At 36.1% G+C, this 16,139-nt stretch overlaps 1 protein-coding gene across 2 annotated transcripts in view; it reads left to right on the top strand.

The window, feature by feature from the left end:
* Positions 1–16,131, top strand: part of ptpra (protein tyrosine phosphatase receptor type A) — a 36,337-nt gene extending 20,206 nt beyond the window's left edge. Inside the window, exons 4-23 of one of the 2 annotated variants that reach the window (XM_058757813.1) lie at positions 443–841; positions 998–1,012; positions 1,774–1,858; positions 2,142–2,215; positions 2,588–2,724; positions 2,914–3,004; positions 3,166–3,242; positions 3,959–3,995; positions 4,092–4,189; positions 4,389–4,508; positions 5,146–5,312; positions 5,841–5,976; positions 6,068–6,217; positions 6,352–6,445; positions 8,863–8,939; positions 10,097–10,231; positions 10,424–10,549; positions 10,662–10,813; positions 12,196–12,331; positions 13,217–16,131. In XM_058757813.1, the coding sequence (XP_058613796.1) occupies positions 443–841; positions 998–1,012; positions 1,774–1,858; positions 2,142–2,215; positions 2,588–2,724; positions 2,914–3,004; positions 3,166–3,242; positions 3,959–3,995; positions 4,092–4,189; positions 4,389–4,508; positions 5,146–5,312; positions 5,841–5,976; positions 6,068–6,217; positions 6,352–6,445; positions 8,863–8,939; positions 10,097–10,231; positions 10,424–10,549; positions 10,662–10,813; positions 12,196–12,331; positions 13,217–13,291 (2,381 nt within the window). In that variant the 3' untranslated portion in view covers positions 13,292–16,131. Of the gene's footprint in view, positions 1–442; positions 842–997; positions 1,013–1,773; positions 1,859–2,141; positions 2,216–2,243; positions 2,443–2,587; positions 2,725–2,913; positions 3,005–3,165; positions 3,243–3,958; positions 3,996–4,091; positions 4,190–4,388; positions 4,509–5,145; positions 5,313–5,840; positions 5,977–6,067; positions 6,218–6,351; positions 6,446–8,862; positions 8,940–10,096; positions 10,232–10,423; positions 10,550–10,661; positions 10,814–12,195; positions 12,332–13,216 lie in introns of those variants that run through there. The other variant, XM_058757814.1, reaches the window with a different exon arrangement.
* The last annotated feature ends 8 nt before the right edge of the window (positions 16,132–16,139 follow it).

Raw genomic sequence — 16,139 nt, 5'->3', positions numbered from 1 at the left:
GCTCCCACTAAAGAATGTAAAAAATGTTGAGGCCCAGAAAATTACCCTGGAGTACCCTGGAGGAAATGGCATTTCCTCACTCACCTAATTTTGTTTTGTGAGATACTCAACGTTCACCTGTTAGAGTTTGGGGTTGGTAAGAATTTTACTTGATCTTAAATACAGTAAAAAAAAACAAAAAAAAACACTAATATTTTGAAATATTTTTACAATTTAAAATAACCCTTTTCTATTTAATATAATTAAAAATGTGATTTATTCCTGTGATGCCAAAGCTGAATTTTTAGCATCATTACTCCACTCTTTAGTGTCACATGATCCTTCAGAAATCATTCTAATATGCTGAGTTGCTGCTCAAGAAACATTTCTTATTATTATCCATGTTGAAAATTTGTGCTGCTTGATATTTTTGTGGAAACCATGATACATTTTTCTCTCTCAGGTGGAGTCCTGACCGCCAAACCTACACACCCTCCTCCCACATCACCCTCCATAGTCACCCAGTCACCCCCATCATCCACCCCGTCTTCTGCACCGTCCCCTGAACTTGTTGGAACAACAGGACTCAATGACTCTGCAGGCGTGGTGACCCCAGAGGTTCCCACAGCCCCTCCTGTCATCGCCCCTCCAACTGTGCTCTTCCCTACCGAGGCACCAGCCGCCCCCCCAACCCCATCTGCTGCATCCCCGCCCCTCACCACCCTCAAAACTGGAGATGGCGAGACTACAGTTCTAGCTACAGCAGAGCCCACTACACCTGATCCGACACCCACTCAGTCCACTTCAGAGCCTGAGACAGACACCCCGTCTGCCACCACAGCTGACATCAGTAAGCCTCCAGGTACCATTTGCGTTTTTGTTCATTTCTAAACAGATTGAGCCTTTCTTTTATCCTAGTCTTTTCCAACTATTTGTAAAGAACTGTTTACACTTTCCAGTGTGTTTTCTGTCATTATAATCAATTGCTGTTGTGTCTTTCTGTTTTTCTCATGTAAAGATGATGGTGGGCAAGGTAAGTTTCTGTTACCATTTTCATGCAGAATGAAGGTTTTTTTTTTTATTTTTTTTTTTATACAAGTGGCCATCAGTTACAGAACCTTTTAAGAGTTGCTTATACATTACCAAAGAAATGAAGAATTGACTAGTGGTCAACCAAAATGAGGCTTTTTAAATGGCTCTTGGTAATATATTAGGCCATTCGTCAGATTTAAAATATAATACATACATAAAAATAACAAATGAAATATAATTTAAAAAAATTAAAAAAAATTTTTTTTTACATTAACTAAAGTATTTTTGAAATTCCAAAATGATTATTTTTAATATAACTGTTACATACCGTTCAAAAGTTTGGGGTCTGTAAGATATCTTAATGTTTTTAGAAAGATGTTCACCAAGATTGCGTTTATTTGATCAAAAATACAGTAAACACCGTAATATTTTGAAATATTACTACATTTCTAATTTCTAATATGTTTTAAAATGTAATTTATTCCTGTGATGGCCAAGTTGTATTACAAAGTTGTCTTCATTGTCACATGATCCTTCAGAAATCATTCTTATGTATAAGCTGATTTGGTGCTCAGGAAACATTTCTATTATCAGTATTGAAAACAATTGTGCTGCCTTTAATTTCTTGTAGAAATTATGACTTTTTAAAGAGTTCTTTGGTATTAATATTTAATTGATTTAAATTTTTAGTTTTTAGTTTGTTTTTAAAACAGTTCTGTATTTGTAACTGCAGTTTAGTAACTCATTTTGTCCTCAACTCAGATGACACAGCGATCATGGCAGTGATGGTTGCCCTGTCCTCTCTGCTGGTCATTGTCTTCATCATCATCGTCCTGTATATGCTCAGGTGAGCCCCGGTATTCAGAAACTTTCAGCTGTTCATTCAGTACAAAAAGTGCTCACAACATAGATTCCAGTTTTAAAAAACGACATAAAGACAAAGATATAAGTTACAAGCAAAGCACAGAAGAACCAGCAAACACTTGCACTGTCATAATAGAGCAGATGAGAGAAAGCGTTCAGAAAGCTCCATTCATCAGGAAACCTACAACGGCAGCAGGGGGCCACAGGACTGAATTGTCCAGTTACCATGGTAATGATTGGCTTTTTGTTCCACTCTGTTGTGGCAGGTTTAAGAAGTACAAGCAGGCAGGGAGCCACTCCAATTCCTTCCGCCTGACCAATGGCAGAGCTGACGACACAGGTAGGAATAAGACACAGTGACTGTTCTTGGGAATTATAAAAAAAAAAAAGTAGCGAATATATTAAAGTTAACATTAAAAGACATTGTTGGATGCAATACTAGTGTCAGCTTTTTATTTGACATCTTCACGGAGTGATTTGTGTATCACTTGAGAGCTTTTTACCTTGAATTGTACTGTGTTGCCCCCTACTGGTTGTCGCGAACACAACATGGATAAAGGACAAATTGCAAGTCATTCTTAAACTATTTCCAAAAAAACAAAAAAATTATTAAAAACGTTTTTGTCTTTAACATATATCTTTATATTTCTTTTTTTCCACTTCTTGTTTCTTCCCCGTTCCTTACGCTTCTTTTCCTTGCACCATCTCACAGAACTTCAGAGTGTGCCGCTATTGGCCCGCTCTCCTAGTACCAACAGGAAGTACCCGCCCCTTCCTGTTGACAAGCTGGAGGAGGAAATGAACCGCAGAATGGCCGATGACAATAAACTCTTCCGGGAAGAATTCAACGTATGTGCACAAACAGACACACAACCGTAGTGCTCCAAATCATGAATGGACCGATCGGAGTCCTGACTCGAAATTTCATAAAAATATGGCATCTTAAATACATAATATACATTTGTGGTGTTGGTGTGTATCTCCTTGTCATGCTCTCGGCCCATGTGAACTTGTAGGTTTGGTTTCTTTGCTCTGCAGGCGTTGCCTGTATGTCCCATTCAGGCCTCATGTGATGCTGCCTCGAAGGAGGAGAATAAGGAGAAGAACAGATATGTCAACATCCTGCCCTGTAAGGCTTTCCCACAACTTATCTTCAAACCAGAGCTGATAAAGCATGCTTTTACCAGAGCTACAAGGCCTACAAAGGAGTTCATTATGTGAAAATGGCTGTAATAAATAATGCTGGGAGCCTTATAATTTCTGTATTTTATTTTTTACACCTTTTCTCAGATGATCATTCTAGAGTGCATTTGACTTCTCTGGAGGGAGTTCCTGACTCAGACTACATCAATGCTTCCTACATAAATGTAAGTCCACAAGCGCTAGTCATAAGAAGTAGGAGTGCACTGTTTCTCAAATTCTGGCTGAGAATTTTTATTTTAAAATTTGATACAATTTTGTTTAAATTAATGAAAAATTAATCCCTAAAACAAAACAAAAAAAGGTTGTTTTTTTTTTAATTCCACCAGTAAATTTTTGAATGGTATTACTTTTGTATTATTATTTTATATATTATTATAGTATTTATTGATATTTTTATATATTCAGTTTTTAATTTTCATTTTAGTTTAAATTTGTAATAATTTAGTAATGTGCTTACTACAGTGTCTTATTTTTTGTTTTCTATTTGGTTTTAATTAATTAATTTTTTTATCTGCGTTTTAGTAATTTTACTTATTTCAGTTAGATTCATTTTCATTTTAATTTAAGTTGAAAGTTTTTAATCTAATATTCATATTTTATTTTATTGCAGCTTTATTTCAATATCTTTATAAATTTAGTTTTAGTTTAGTTAATAATAAATCACTGAATGTGGACCAGAAACCAGAATTTTTTTTTCTGGTTTTTAGTGTTTTTAAAGATTAATTTTAGGTGTTAGATGAAAAGTCATCTAAATATAAAAAATAAGGGATATGAGCATGTATGCTTAAATTCTTAATAAGAATCGCTTATAAGAAGCGTTAAAACTCAATCAAACAGGACCTTGCCACTTTTTCACTATTTTTCAAATCTTTTTCTTCAGGGATACCAGGAGAAAAACAAATTTATTGCCGCACAAGGTAAAAACGTCTTTAATTAATGACTTTCATAAATATAGAAATACTTTTGCATTTATTAATCAACAAAAAGCTAAAATTAATGATTGTTCATTGCAGGACCAAAAGAGGAAACGGTCAATGACTTCTGGAGGATGATCTGGGAACAGAACACTGCCACCATCGTCATGGTAACCAATCTGAAAGAGAGGAAAGAGGTAAATGCCACAAGAATTCTATTAGATGTAGTCTAGTGTCAAAGGAGAAGTAAGCTGATCTTTGATTTTACAGCCTCAGCTCTTATCGCGGTCTCACGTAATGGATTTAGAGTGCAACTTTGAGCAGGATGGCCATTAATAAAGATGCATGATCACTGCGGCGATGATGATTATGATAGATTGTGCTTCATATCCGCAGTGTAAATGTGCTCAGTACTGGCCCGACCAGGGATGCTGGACCTACGGAAATATCCGCGTGTCAGTGGAGGACATGATGGTTCTGGTTGACTATACCATCCGCAAGTTCTGCATTCAGCAGGTAGGAAGCTCAGATGTTTCTCTACAATCATTAGTGGTCGCCCAATGTATTGCACCGGTTGATTAGTTGCTTGGTTTTTTTTGGCATTTTGAAATTTGAAACTGGATGATAAATGTACTCATTTGGCTAAATAAAAGAAGTGATAGCTCCCTCTTGTGTCACAATATACCAACAGTCTTAACCATTGATAATGTGGGTTTTTGGGTGATTCTTCAATTAGTGCCAGTTTTGAAAAACAAAAATGAACCACCTTCGAAGTGTTCACACATTGTTCATGAATAAAGAGCCTATCATGGCCTTGATAAACCTTCACTGGATTTTTTTTAAAAACGACACTTTTAAATTTTGGACAAAAACATGGTTAAGGCTTAGATTAACACAGTAACTTCACTAGCATTGGTACACATAAATACCAAAGTATTATAAGTTTAAATTGCTCGAAGGTGTAAAGAGGTGTCTGGATGGATGCCAGGGTTTTTTTCAGGATCGTTAGACCTTTTTTCTACATAAATCTCATCTATAGTGGGAAGATCACAACTAATAATTGTCTCAAGAGAAAAGGATTTTTCAAGAGGTATTATTGAAATTTTGTTCAGTGAATGATGACAAACTCTGTTGTGTGTGTTTGTGTGTTTAGGTGGGTGATGTGTCTGGTAAGAAGCCTCAGAGGCTGGTTACACAGTTTCACTTCACCAGCTGGCCTGATTTCGGGGTTCCTTTCACTCCCATTGGCATGCTGAAGTTTCTTAAGAAGGTCAAGACCTGCAACCCACAGTATGCTGGAGCCATAGTGGTTCACTGCAGGTAAAGAGCTTTATTATCTTCTGTGTATGTGCACGGCAGAGTACACTACCATTCAAAAGTTAGGCGTTTTTATTTATTTATTTATTTTAATTCAACAAGGACGTTTATAATGTTACACAATTTCTATTTCAAATAAATGCTATTATAAGAAAATCAAGATTTTCATAATTGCAAGCAGCAAATGTTTTCAACATTGATGATGATAAATGTTTCTTGAGCACCAAATCAGCATATTAAAATGATTTATGAAGGAACAGAGTAAAGGCTGCTGAAAATTCAGCTTTTCCATCACTGAAATGAATTACATTTTCAAAATAGTTATTTTAAATTGTAATAATATAAAAAATTTTACTGTAATTTTGATCAAATAAATGCAGCCTTGGTGAGCTTAAGAGACTTTCAAAACATTTCAAAACATAAAAAATAATTTAAAGACCCCAGACTTCTACTTTTGAACAGTAGAATTTTTGAGCAGTTTTTTTGAGGTTTTACTTTTACCGGTAACTGATTTTCATCTGTTCGTCTCAGTGCGGGTGTTGGCAGGACAGGGACCTTCATCGTGATAGATGCTATGCTGGACATGATGGGGGCAGAGAGAAAGGTCGACGTCTTCGGATTTGTTACACGGATCAGAGCCCAGCGCTGTCAGATGGTCCAGACCGATGTGAGCTCATACAAAACCTCTCATCAAAGCCATAATACAACTGTATTAAGTCTCAAAATACTCATCTCCCACCCTCCATCTCTCCCTACAGATGCAGTATGTGTTTATATTCCAAGCTTTGCTAGAGCACTACCTGTACGGGGACACAGAGTTAGAAGTGACGTCTCTGGAGTCTCACCTGAATAAGCTGTACGCTCCTTTACCTGGAGCCGGCTGTGGAGGCCTGGAGGCAGAGTTTAAGGTAGCACAAACAGCTTTTTTTTTTTTTTCTTCTTTCTTTTTTTCTTGCTTTTTGGATTTTTGGGAATTATATTGATCTGGGACCATGTTGAAGTGTAGCACATGTTTTATTTATTATCTTTTTCTCTCTTTTAGAAACTTACCTCCATTAAAATCCAGAATGACAAGATGAGAACAGGGAACTTGCCTGCCAACATGAAGAAAAACCGTGTTTTGCAAATCATTCCATGTGAGTTGTGTATCAATGTTTTATAATCAGACTGTGAATCGGGAGAATAACGTTTGAATAATCAAAAACGTGCTAGCGTTAACAGAGGTGGAAAGAGTATGAAAATATTCTACTCAAGTAAAAGTACCAGTCTAAAAATCTACTCAAGTAAAAGTAAAAGGTAGCTCATTTAAAATTTACTCAGAGTAAATTGGTTACATTTTAACAGCGGGAGAGAGGCAAAACTGGGATAGGCCAAGGGTGTCAAACTCAGTTCCCGAAGGGCCACATGCAGCCCTGCACAGTTTAGATATAACCCTAATTAAACACATCTTATCCAGCTAATCTAATCATTTAGGCTTATTTGAAAACTACATGGTATGTGTGTTGGAGCAGGGTTGGACTAAATTCTGCAGGGCTGCGGCCCTCCGGGAACTGAGTTTGACACCCCTGGCATAGGCCTATAAATCTCAAACTAGTTGTTTTTAATTAAAGGAATCAGTCATTTAGAATAATAAGACATTTGGGATGTTACCAGGCAAGATTAAATCAGTATCAACACAATTCATCTTTGCAAAGCAGAGGAAATATAGAAGCTTCATCTGAAGTGGCATTTAGATGTATTTACACAGTTTAATGCAGGACATGAATTAATTTAACCTGCAGTTACAAATGCAGAATATATATGTTTTGATATGTAAGACATATCATTTTAAATGAGTATTCAACATTTTTATATATATAATATATATATATATATATATATATATATATATATATATATATAAAATAAAGATACTTTAAATGAGTAAAAGTAGGTGTAGGTGTCAGCAAGTCACTGTTAATAAGTGAGTCATTGCGATTGAACAGAATCATTTAAACGGTTGATTAATTCAGGAACGAGAAACCATCATTGCTCAGAGACACAAAACTGTGCTGTGGTGGCTGTTTGGAATTATTTTTGTTGTTGAAATAAAGCAAAAACGGGTCATATGTTGTCTAAGGCAAGTCTATTAATTAACTACTTGTTTATTGCACTGTTGTAGGCTAATCATGCTGATTTTTGGAGAGAGAAAAAAAATGGTACTCTTCGTGTGATATTGATTTACTATATGAAATTATATAAATATACCCATTTTCTGCCCCTATATCTTCAATTTTGTGATCATTCTAAATGCATTTTAACAGACTGAATCACGCAGTGAAAGAATGCACTTTAACTGCACACGCGCGCACGGGTCTAATCTACTAGACTTCACGGCACTCTGTAGGAGTGTTTTGTTTGTTTTTTGCAAAATACTGATAAAGTCAAATCGCATATCGTTAAAACAACAATTAGGATATTATCGCAGACGATATTGCACACCCTGCACCACTGTCTTTTTGGCTAATTTGTGAAAAACCTTTTGCTAAACTTTTTTCATTTTAACCACCAATGCAACAATGCAAGTCTTTACTTTACCCCTACGTGCTCGCGAAGGGTTGATGTCCAGATTTTATAAGCCTCTAGTTTGGTCTCCCTAGGCAAACACAGCTTACACTGCATAATAGAGCATAAATATGGCCAGGGGTTCACTTCATTTCCTTCGAGTTCAACTTCAGCAGAATACGACGGGGTTTGGTTTTCAGCTGGGTCTACACCACTAGTGTCTGTCTTGTTCGTCTGCATCTTTCTTGTGATTTTAGCGCCAGGTTGTTCTCCTGCCCATTATTTACTGCAGTAGTTTCCAGGGAGCGAATTATTATTATTATTATTATTTTTTTTTATTTTTTTTTTTTTAAATTAATGTGTTTAATGTGTTTTAAAATGTAGCCAAGTACAATACTTCAAACAAAATATACTTGAGTAAAAGTAAAATTACAGATTTTAAAAATTAAAAAAAGTAGAAGTACACAAAAAAAGCTACTCAATTACAGTAACGTGAGTAAATGTAATTCGTTACTTTCCACCTCTGACCGTTAATATGTTAGAGGTCAGTAACTTTTTTTTTTTTTAAATTAAATTAATGCATCCTTAATGAATTAAATTATTATTAAAAGTGACAGGAAAGACATTTATACAAGGGGTTCCCGTTTCTTTTTACATTTATCTCTGTTATTTTCAACATTGCTAATAATAAATGTTTTGAGCATCAAATCAGCATATTTGAATGATTTTTGAAGGATCATGTGACACTGAAGTCTGAAGTAATGATGCTGAAAATTCAGCTTTGGTATCATAGGAATAAATTACATAACATGTTCTCTGCTGGAAAAAAATACATATTTATCTATATACTTTTTCTAGTATATAATTGTAATTTATCTTCATACTTTTATCCTTTTACATGTTGTTTGGCAGTTGCTTTTATCCAAAGTGACTTGCAGTAAATTTAAGGGGTAAATCTATATTATGTGCATTTCTTGGTGTCTTTCTGAACCTTCACTGTTTCTTCCAGATGAGTTTAATAGAGTGATCATCCCTGTAAAACGAGGGGAGGAGAACACAGACTACATCAACGCCTCTTTTATAGATGTGAGTAAAACCCGTCTGACCTCAGCCAACATTTACTCCCAACTCACCGAGATATCGCTCAGGGCAGCCTGGAGGGAATGCAACAGTATTCCACGCTCTGTTGAGAGACCACACAGCATGCTTTTCTTTTCTTTTGGGAGTGGTTTAAACACACATTTTTCTGTCATGAAGTTATATGGACGCCCATGCTGAGATTAGGAGCCTGGTATGCTGACCACTGCTCTGTTTTAAAACCTAGTGATAAGCTCACTGGAAAAATTAAAATGATTATAAATGTATTTATTTTCATTCTATACTAAAAAAGTATCATTATTACAAACTCTTTTAAAATCAGTTGATGCTGAGTGTCGAAAGTTCAGATGATAGTCACTTATGAGGTTGCATGACAATTAAGATGTTGCCTTAGTAGCAGTAGGCAGTGAGGCAGCTCACTAGGTTTTGGGACAGACCTCCCCTTTGTGTTTATCCCTAAAAGCCCTTTCACTTCCTCTTCGTTTGTGTGGCTGAAGCACTTAATCAAAAAGTAATCAAACAAAGGAAAACTTCTCCAGTGCTGCTATAATGGAAACCAAAGTCGCTTTGCACAAATAAATCAGCTTAGTATTGCCCAAAGAGTGCTAGAAGTCTAATATAGTCATCATGTACATTACCTTTCAAAAGTTTGGGGTCAGTAATTATTTATTTATTTGTTTATTTTTGAAAGAGAAATTATTACTTTTATTCAGCTAGTATGCATTAAATAGTTAAAAAGGGACATCAAAGACATTTATAATGTTACAACAGATATCTATTTGTAATAAATGTTGTTCTTTTGAACTTTGGTCATCAAAAATCATTCAAAATGTATGTTTTAAAAACAATGTTTCAGAATTGAAACTGTTTTCACCACTGATAATAAATAGTATCAATAGAATGAATTGCACTTTAAAATATATAGAAAGCCTTTATTTTGAATTGCAATAATATTCCATCGTATTACAGTTTTTACTGCATTTTTGATCAAATAAATGTCGCTTTGGTGAGAATAAGAGACTTTTTTCAAAAACATTAAAATCGTAATGACACCAAACTTTTGAATGGTAGCATATATCCATGATTACAGCTGGAAAAATGCCTAGTGTATACAAATGTAGTCGTGTGTGTGTGTGTGTGTGCAGGGTTATAGGCAAAAGGACTCTTACATGGCATGTCAGGGGCCGCTGCAGCACACCATTGAGGACTTCTGGAGAATGATCTGGGAGTGGAGAAGCTGCTCTATCGTTATGCTGACCGAGCTGGAGGAGAGAGGACAGGCAAGTTCACCTGCCTCCTTTCTCTTTATTTGTAACATCTGTAAATATGCTAACTCTACTTACAAAGGTGTCTTTTTGTGGTGTAGCCTTGTAGTTAAATATCTGGTCTAGCAACAGAAACATTGTTGCATTTTCAACCCTGACAGGTGGGGCAAAAGAAAAATAAATCTGTCTTTTCCCCACTCTCTGCAGGAGAAGTGTGCTCAGTATTGGCCTAGTGACGGTGTGATGGTTTGTGGGGACATGTCCATTGAGTTGAAGAGGGAGGAGGAAAGTGAAAGCTACACTGTTAGGGACCTTCTCGTCACCAATAACAGAGTGAGTGCTTTTCAGAGGGTCTTCTGGAACATGATTTATGTGTCTTTTAGCACTGTATTTTAATGTTTGCCATTGATGTAATTGGCATTCTCCTTTTTCTTTCTCTCTGCAGGAAAATAAGGCTCGCGCTGTTAGGCAGTTTCATTTCCACGGCTGGCCAGAGGTGGGCATCCCGTCTGACGGGAAGGGTATGATCAACATCATCGCTGCAGTTCAGAAACAGCAGCAGCAGTCTGGAAACCACCCAATCACTGTGCACTGCAGGTAAGCCACACCTACTCATCTAGCCAATCAGGAACATGAAATGTGAAACCTTGTTTTGCATAATTTGTAATAATATATTTGTATATTAATATATATTCATTTTGTAATATATTTTTGTTTTTATGACAACAAATTTATTTTTATTCTTTAGGTGGCTTTTTGTGTGGCATAATTTACATTCCACATGCAAATCCTATTTTTATTTAAATTTTCAATTGCTAAATTGCAAAATTACGCTATCATTCCAAATGATGGGGTCGGTACAATTTTTAAATGGTTTTTGAAAGGCTGCATTTATTTGACCATAAATACAGTAAAAACAGTAATATTATAAGTTCAAAAGAACAGCATTTATTTGAAATGGAACCTTTTTCAACATTTTTGAAATCGAAACATAAATGTGACCCTGGACCACAAAACCAGTCTTAAGTGTCAATTTTTCGAAATTGAGATTTATACATCATCTGAACGCTGAATAAATAAGCTTTCCATTGATGTATGGTTTGTTAGGATCAGACAATATTTGGCCGAGATACAACTATTTGAATATCTGGAATCTGAGGGTGCAAAAAAAAATCTAAATATTGAGAAAATCGCCTTTAAAGTTGTCCAAATGAAGTTCTTAGCAATGCATATATTTACGGTAAGAAATTTACAAAATATCTTCATGGAACATGATCTTTACATTATATCCTAATGATTTTTGGCATAAAAGAAAAATCTATAATTTTGACCCATACAATGTATTTTTGGCAAATGCTACAAATATACCCCAGCGACTTAAGACTGGTTTTGTGGTCCAAATGTATTTACTGCCACTTCAATCAATTCAGTGTTCCTTTGTTGAATAGTGAAAAGTATTGATTTATTATTATCATTTTATAAATCTTACTGACCCTTTTGGAAGGTAGTGTATTTTTAACTTGGAAAGGCTTTGACTTGTCCTTTTGAGCTCCAGAAGGAACCCATAAAACAAAAACAGGAAATAAGTTATTTAATACATTTGTGGTTGTTACAGTAGTATACTACTCAGCTTATTGCATAATGAGTTATTCAAACTTACCGTAAATCTTCTAGTGTGGATACCGGACATTTTGGTTAGACAGGAATGCCAACTTAAATAGGTCTGACTGGTTTGGCAGCTTAAGTAAGGTTTAGTGGTTTGGTATTGCTGGAAGGCTTCCATGGGTGCTTGGTATGACTTAACGAAAACCTGTCCATAGTTACATCTCCAAAGCACTCGGTAATGATGAATCAGATAGAGCTGCAGTGTCCAGTGGGAATTCAGGGTCAGCCAATTAAGGAAAGCCAATGAAGAAAAGTAGAAACAGACTCATTAATATCCACAGAGCGGTGAGTAATTGATGTTTGTGTGTTAATAGTGCCGGAGCAGGGCGCACAGGGACATTCTGTGCTCTGAGCACAGTCCTGGAGCGGGTGAAGGCGGAGGGCATTCTGGACGTTTTTCAGACGGTGAAGAGTCTAAGACTACAGAGACCGCACATGGTGCAGACACTGGTGAGAAAACACGTCACTCACGATGCAGCGTTGATCTACTAAACTGAACAATGCGCAGTTTATTTGTTTTTGATCAGTTGTTATTTTTGCCAGAGGCATAAAACATGCTGTACTAAGGTAAAAATTTGTGATAAAAACAAATATAATTTTTTTATTGGAAAAAAAAAAAAAAAAGTTTCAGGTTTGCTTTGCTTGTTTTTAGGGCTACACAAATTGGCCATTTATTATTCCAATTGTAATATTCACTGTAACATAAAAACAATCAAATATTTAAGATGATAATAATAATTTAATTTTATAGTACAATTGTAAAATTACAATACTAATATTTATTCATTTACACATTTTATAACCCTTAAAGCTTCACTTTTCTTAACAAAATCGGTTTATAAACCGATCATTATAATTTTGGGAAGATGATTGACATGTTGCGTTCTGAAATGCACAAAAAATATTCAATTCAAATTCAGAACTTATCCAGAGATGAGTTCGTGTGACGCGTCATTTACTGCAAGTCACTCTAAGATACTGAAAACACTGGATTATGAGCTGCTCACGTGTAAACGAAGACAGTGCCACGCTTCACTCTGAAACACACCACGCATATTGTGTGAAGCCATATAATGATTTTGCTTTTATTTTGATTAATCGTGTAGTCCTAGTAAGACATCATTAGAACAGGAAGAATGAGGGATATGTTATTCTCACCTTTCGATTTGAACCTGTATTTTTTTTTTTTAAATAATCACACAATTAATACTCACAAGCCAAGCTGATAATGTTTTTAGATAGTTCCTACACCCCTGTTTCTATCTTGCTTTGTTTCTAGTACTTTAATCCAAACGTCTCAAGTCTCAACTCATTACATCCTGCTTTCCCCCACAGGAGCAGTATGAGTTCTGCTACAAAGTGGTCCAGGAATACATTGATGCCTTCTCTGACTACGCCAACTTCAAGTAAAGCCACACCCACCTGCAGAAGATCGGACAGACTTTCCCAATCATGCACTCGCGTCCACACTTTCACAAAAACACAGCTAAACGAGGCGGACTGCCAGCGCAAAGCAAAAGGGAATGAAAATCCTTTGGCCAGCAAGCACGAGAACACGTTGGTGCTGAAGATGGAAAGAAAACAAACAAAGAAAACACCATTAGAGATGCCTTCTTGAATATTTTGTAATATTGCTCTTGTTAATAAGGCCCTTACCCATTTCTTTCAGTGTAAATATGCTCTTGTATTTTTTTGTTGTTTTTTTTTCATTTGTTTGGTTTTAGAAGCCATTCTGTTGCGGTTTTTAGAGTGACCTTAATATAGTTTACTGGTATATAAATGCATACGTGAATGGCGCTATAGAGACAGAGCGGTAGCAAGATGAGGGTGATTTTCACTGGGTGTTTTAACAAGAACTTCCTTCCTTCTCTGCAGTTGAGTGACTGAAACCTATTTGAATGGCAGCTCAATCCCACTATGCTGTTGCCTGTAGCTACATAACGCACAACGCGGCAAAGTCAACCAACCGTGGTGCATCAGTGACTGTAAACGCGTGCGTTTGCAGAAAACAGTTCACTGTGCTTTTTGATTGTGTTTACTGGAGTGACAGATATCATTTTTGAGTCCATTTTTTTAAACAGGGACCGTTTTTTGGGCCGTGACTAAGGCATTCCTTAGATTTGAAGATGTTAAGTGTGTCTTTGTGGTGTCCGTTTTGTTATAGTGTGCCGACTTGGTCCAAACTAGACAATGGTAGAGGAAGATAAGACTGAAAAAGACAAACGAGAGTGCGTTAAGACCAGAGAAATTCCACTTCATTTTTCTTTTGTGTTGTTTCGTCCACTTGAATCTCACAAGGGTTTGCTTGAAGTTTCATTCCATGCCTAAACATCTTTTCTTTTCAAGATCGCTCTAAAAGCACCTTCTTTATTTGTGATTATAACCAAGGAAGTGATGCATTCACTTGCCCGGATGTCTGATAATTGGCCTTAACAACTGTGTTTGACAATATGGCTTCATAATGTACTTTCCTTCATTCGAAGATAAATGATCCCACCGGTCCATACTTGCAAGGCACTGGTGCAAAGTTGATCTAGAAAGTTCTAATAGAAATGACACATGATCACCTGATCATCTGTTCCTGCCCGTGTAAAGGACTTCAGCCGTTGTGCCGAAGTCAACGAGCCCTTTCCAGCTCCACTGAGCCAGTTAGATTATCACATGACGCTTCAGCCCTTAGCGGTGAACACTTTCAACTTCTCCAGGCATAAAGACCAGGTAGATGGTAAAAATGAGGACATGTATTCTCATTTTAACTAGTGATATATCAGCAAGTTATTTTCCAGCGAATGCTTTATGTAGGTTAAGCCCTCGTTCCACACTGCCTTGTGTTAGGAAATTTAAGTTTTATGAAATGTATGTAAACCCAATAGTTGTCGTTCAAAATCACTCACCCATCTGTCGTTCCATGTTAACAGAGTTCTTGATGGAAACTGTTATTATTTCAGATCCATGATATTCTGAATGATGAATTGCGGATTTCTATTGCAGCTTCCTTAAGATATTCCATGAAATGCTGACGGATTTGCTTGAGTATTGTGTGAGTCGACTGTTGTGATTTGCTTAAAGTCACATTAACCCTTTCCACGTGAGACACTGTGCCAATAGCAGCCTCTCAGGGGCAGGATCCTTCTTCAGAGGTGGGAAAGTGCCTCATCATGTTCCTGTAGCTTCAAGCATATTCCCGCCTGCTCTTTTGTTGCCCATGTTCTCCCAATCCATTGTGGCCTGTATGGCGTATGATAATCTGTAATGGAACCCAAACGGTTGCTTTTCTGTGTTTTCAAACTCTTTTTTTCCTTCTTTGCTTACATACCATATAAAACCATCCTGGAGGAAGCACCAGTCTTCAGGACAAGTCCTTCTAAACCCAAGTTCCTAATGTACAGAGCAATCTAGTTCTTCTGGTCAAGAAGGGAAGCCACGTGTCTGGAGGCTCACTTCTTTCTTCTGTTGAATGTGACATTGGAACGGCCTGCATGGATAAGCGAAAGGACAAAGACTGAAAAGAAAAGGATTCTGCTCTCCAAAAAATCTGAAACCTCTCTCTTTAATTGGATTGATTCTAAATTTCAAACCACAGCCTGTTTTATGTTCCAGAAATCCTAAAAATGTTACCCTTTCTGATTTTCTTTTCTGTTTATGCACCCTTCTTGTACATAATGTAAGGTTATTTATATTTCATTCCTATCTGTTGCCTAGCTTTTATTTTATTTTTATCTTTCTCTCGCTTTTTTTTTTTTTTTTTAAGATACTTGTATATTAAACTGTACTGGGACCATTTTGAAATGTATTAGATTTTTTTTCCCTGTTTTTAATTCGGTATTATTGTCTTAAAATCTTATTTTTTAATTTACATCTGTTTTTTTCTAGTGTTTTGTTATTCAAATTTGAATATATATGTATATATCGAGGGGTGAGAACCAGAAAGGCGTAAGTGACATTTCACCAACTTTACAGGAGAGCCAAAACAAACATTTTACCATAGTTTGATCTGACTTTGTGTACTGATTTCAATTGTTTATAATAAAAATGTGTACACTCATGGATGACAGTACTTTTGAAAGTAGAAAGAGCTCATTAAGAGCTTTCATTTGATATATATATATCTCCATTTCACCAAAAATGTCACTTATGCCCTTCTGGTTCTCACCCCTATATATGATGCAAATTATATATAATTATATAATGCCGAACGGCCTTTCTGAACAAGATACTGTTCAAACCTAATAAAAGTGCTTGAGATTTTATCTGCAGT

Source organism: Onychostoma macrolepis, chromosome 21, assembly GCF_012432095.1.
Source record: "Onychostoma macrolepis isolate SWU-2019 chromosome 21, ASM1243209v1, whole genome shotgun sequence".
Taxonomy (NCBI): Eukaryota; Metazoa; Chordata; class Actinopteri; order Cypriniformes; family Cyprinidae; genus Onychostoma; species Onychostoma macrolepis.
This window is presented reverse-complemented; position numbering and strand designations above follow the sequence as displayed.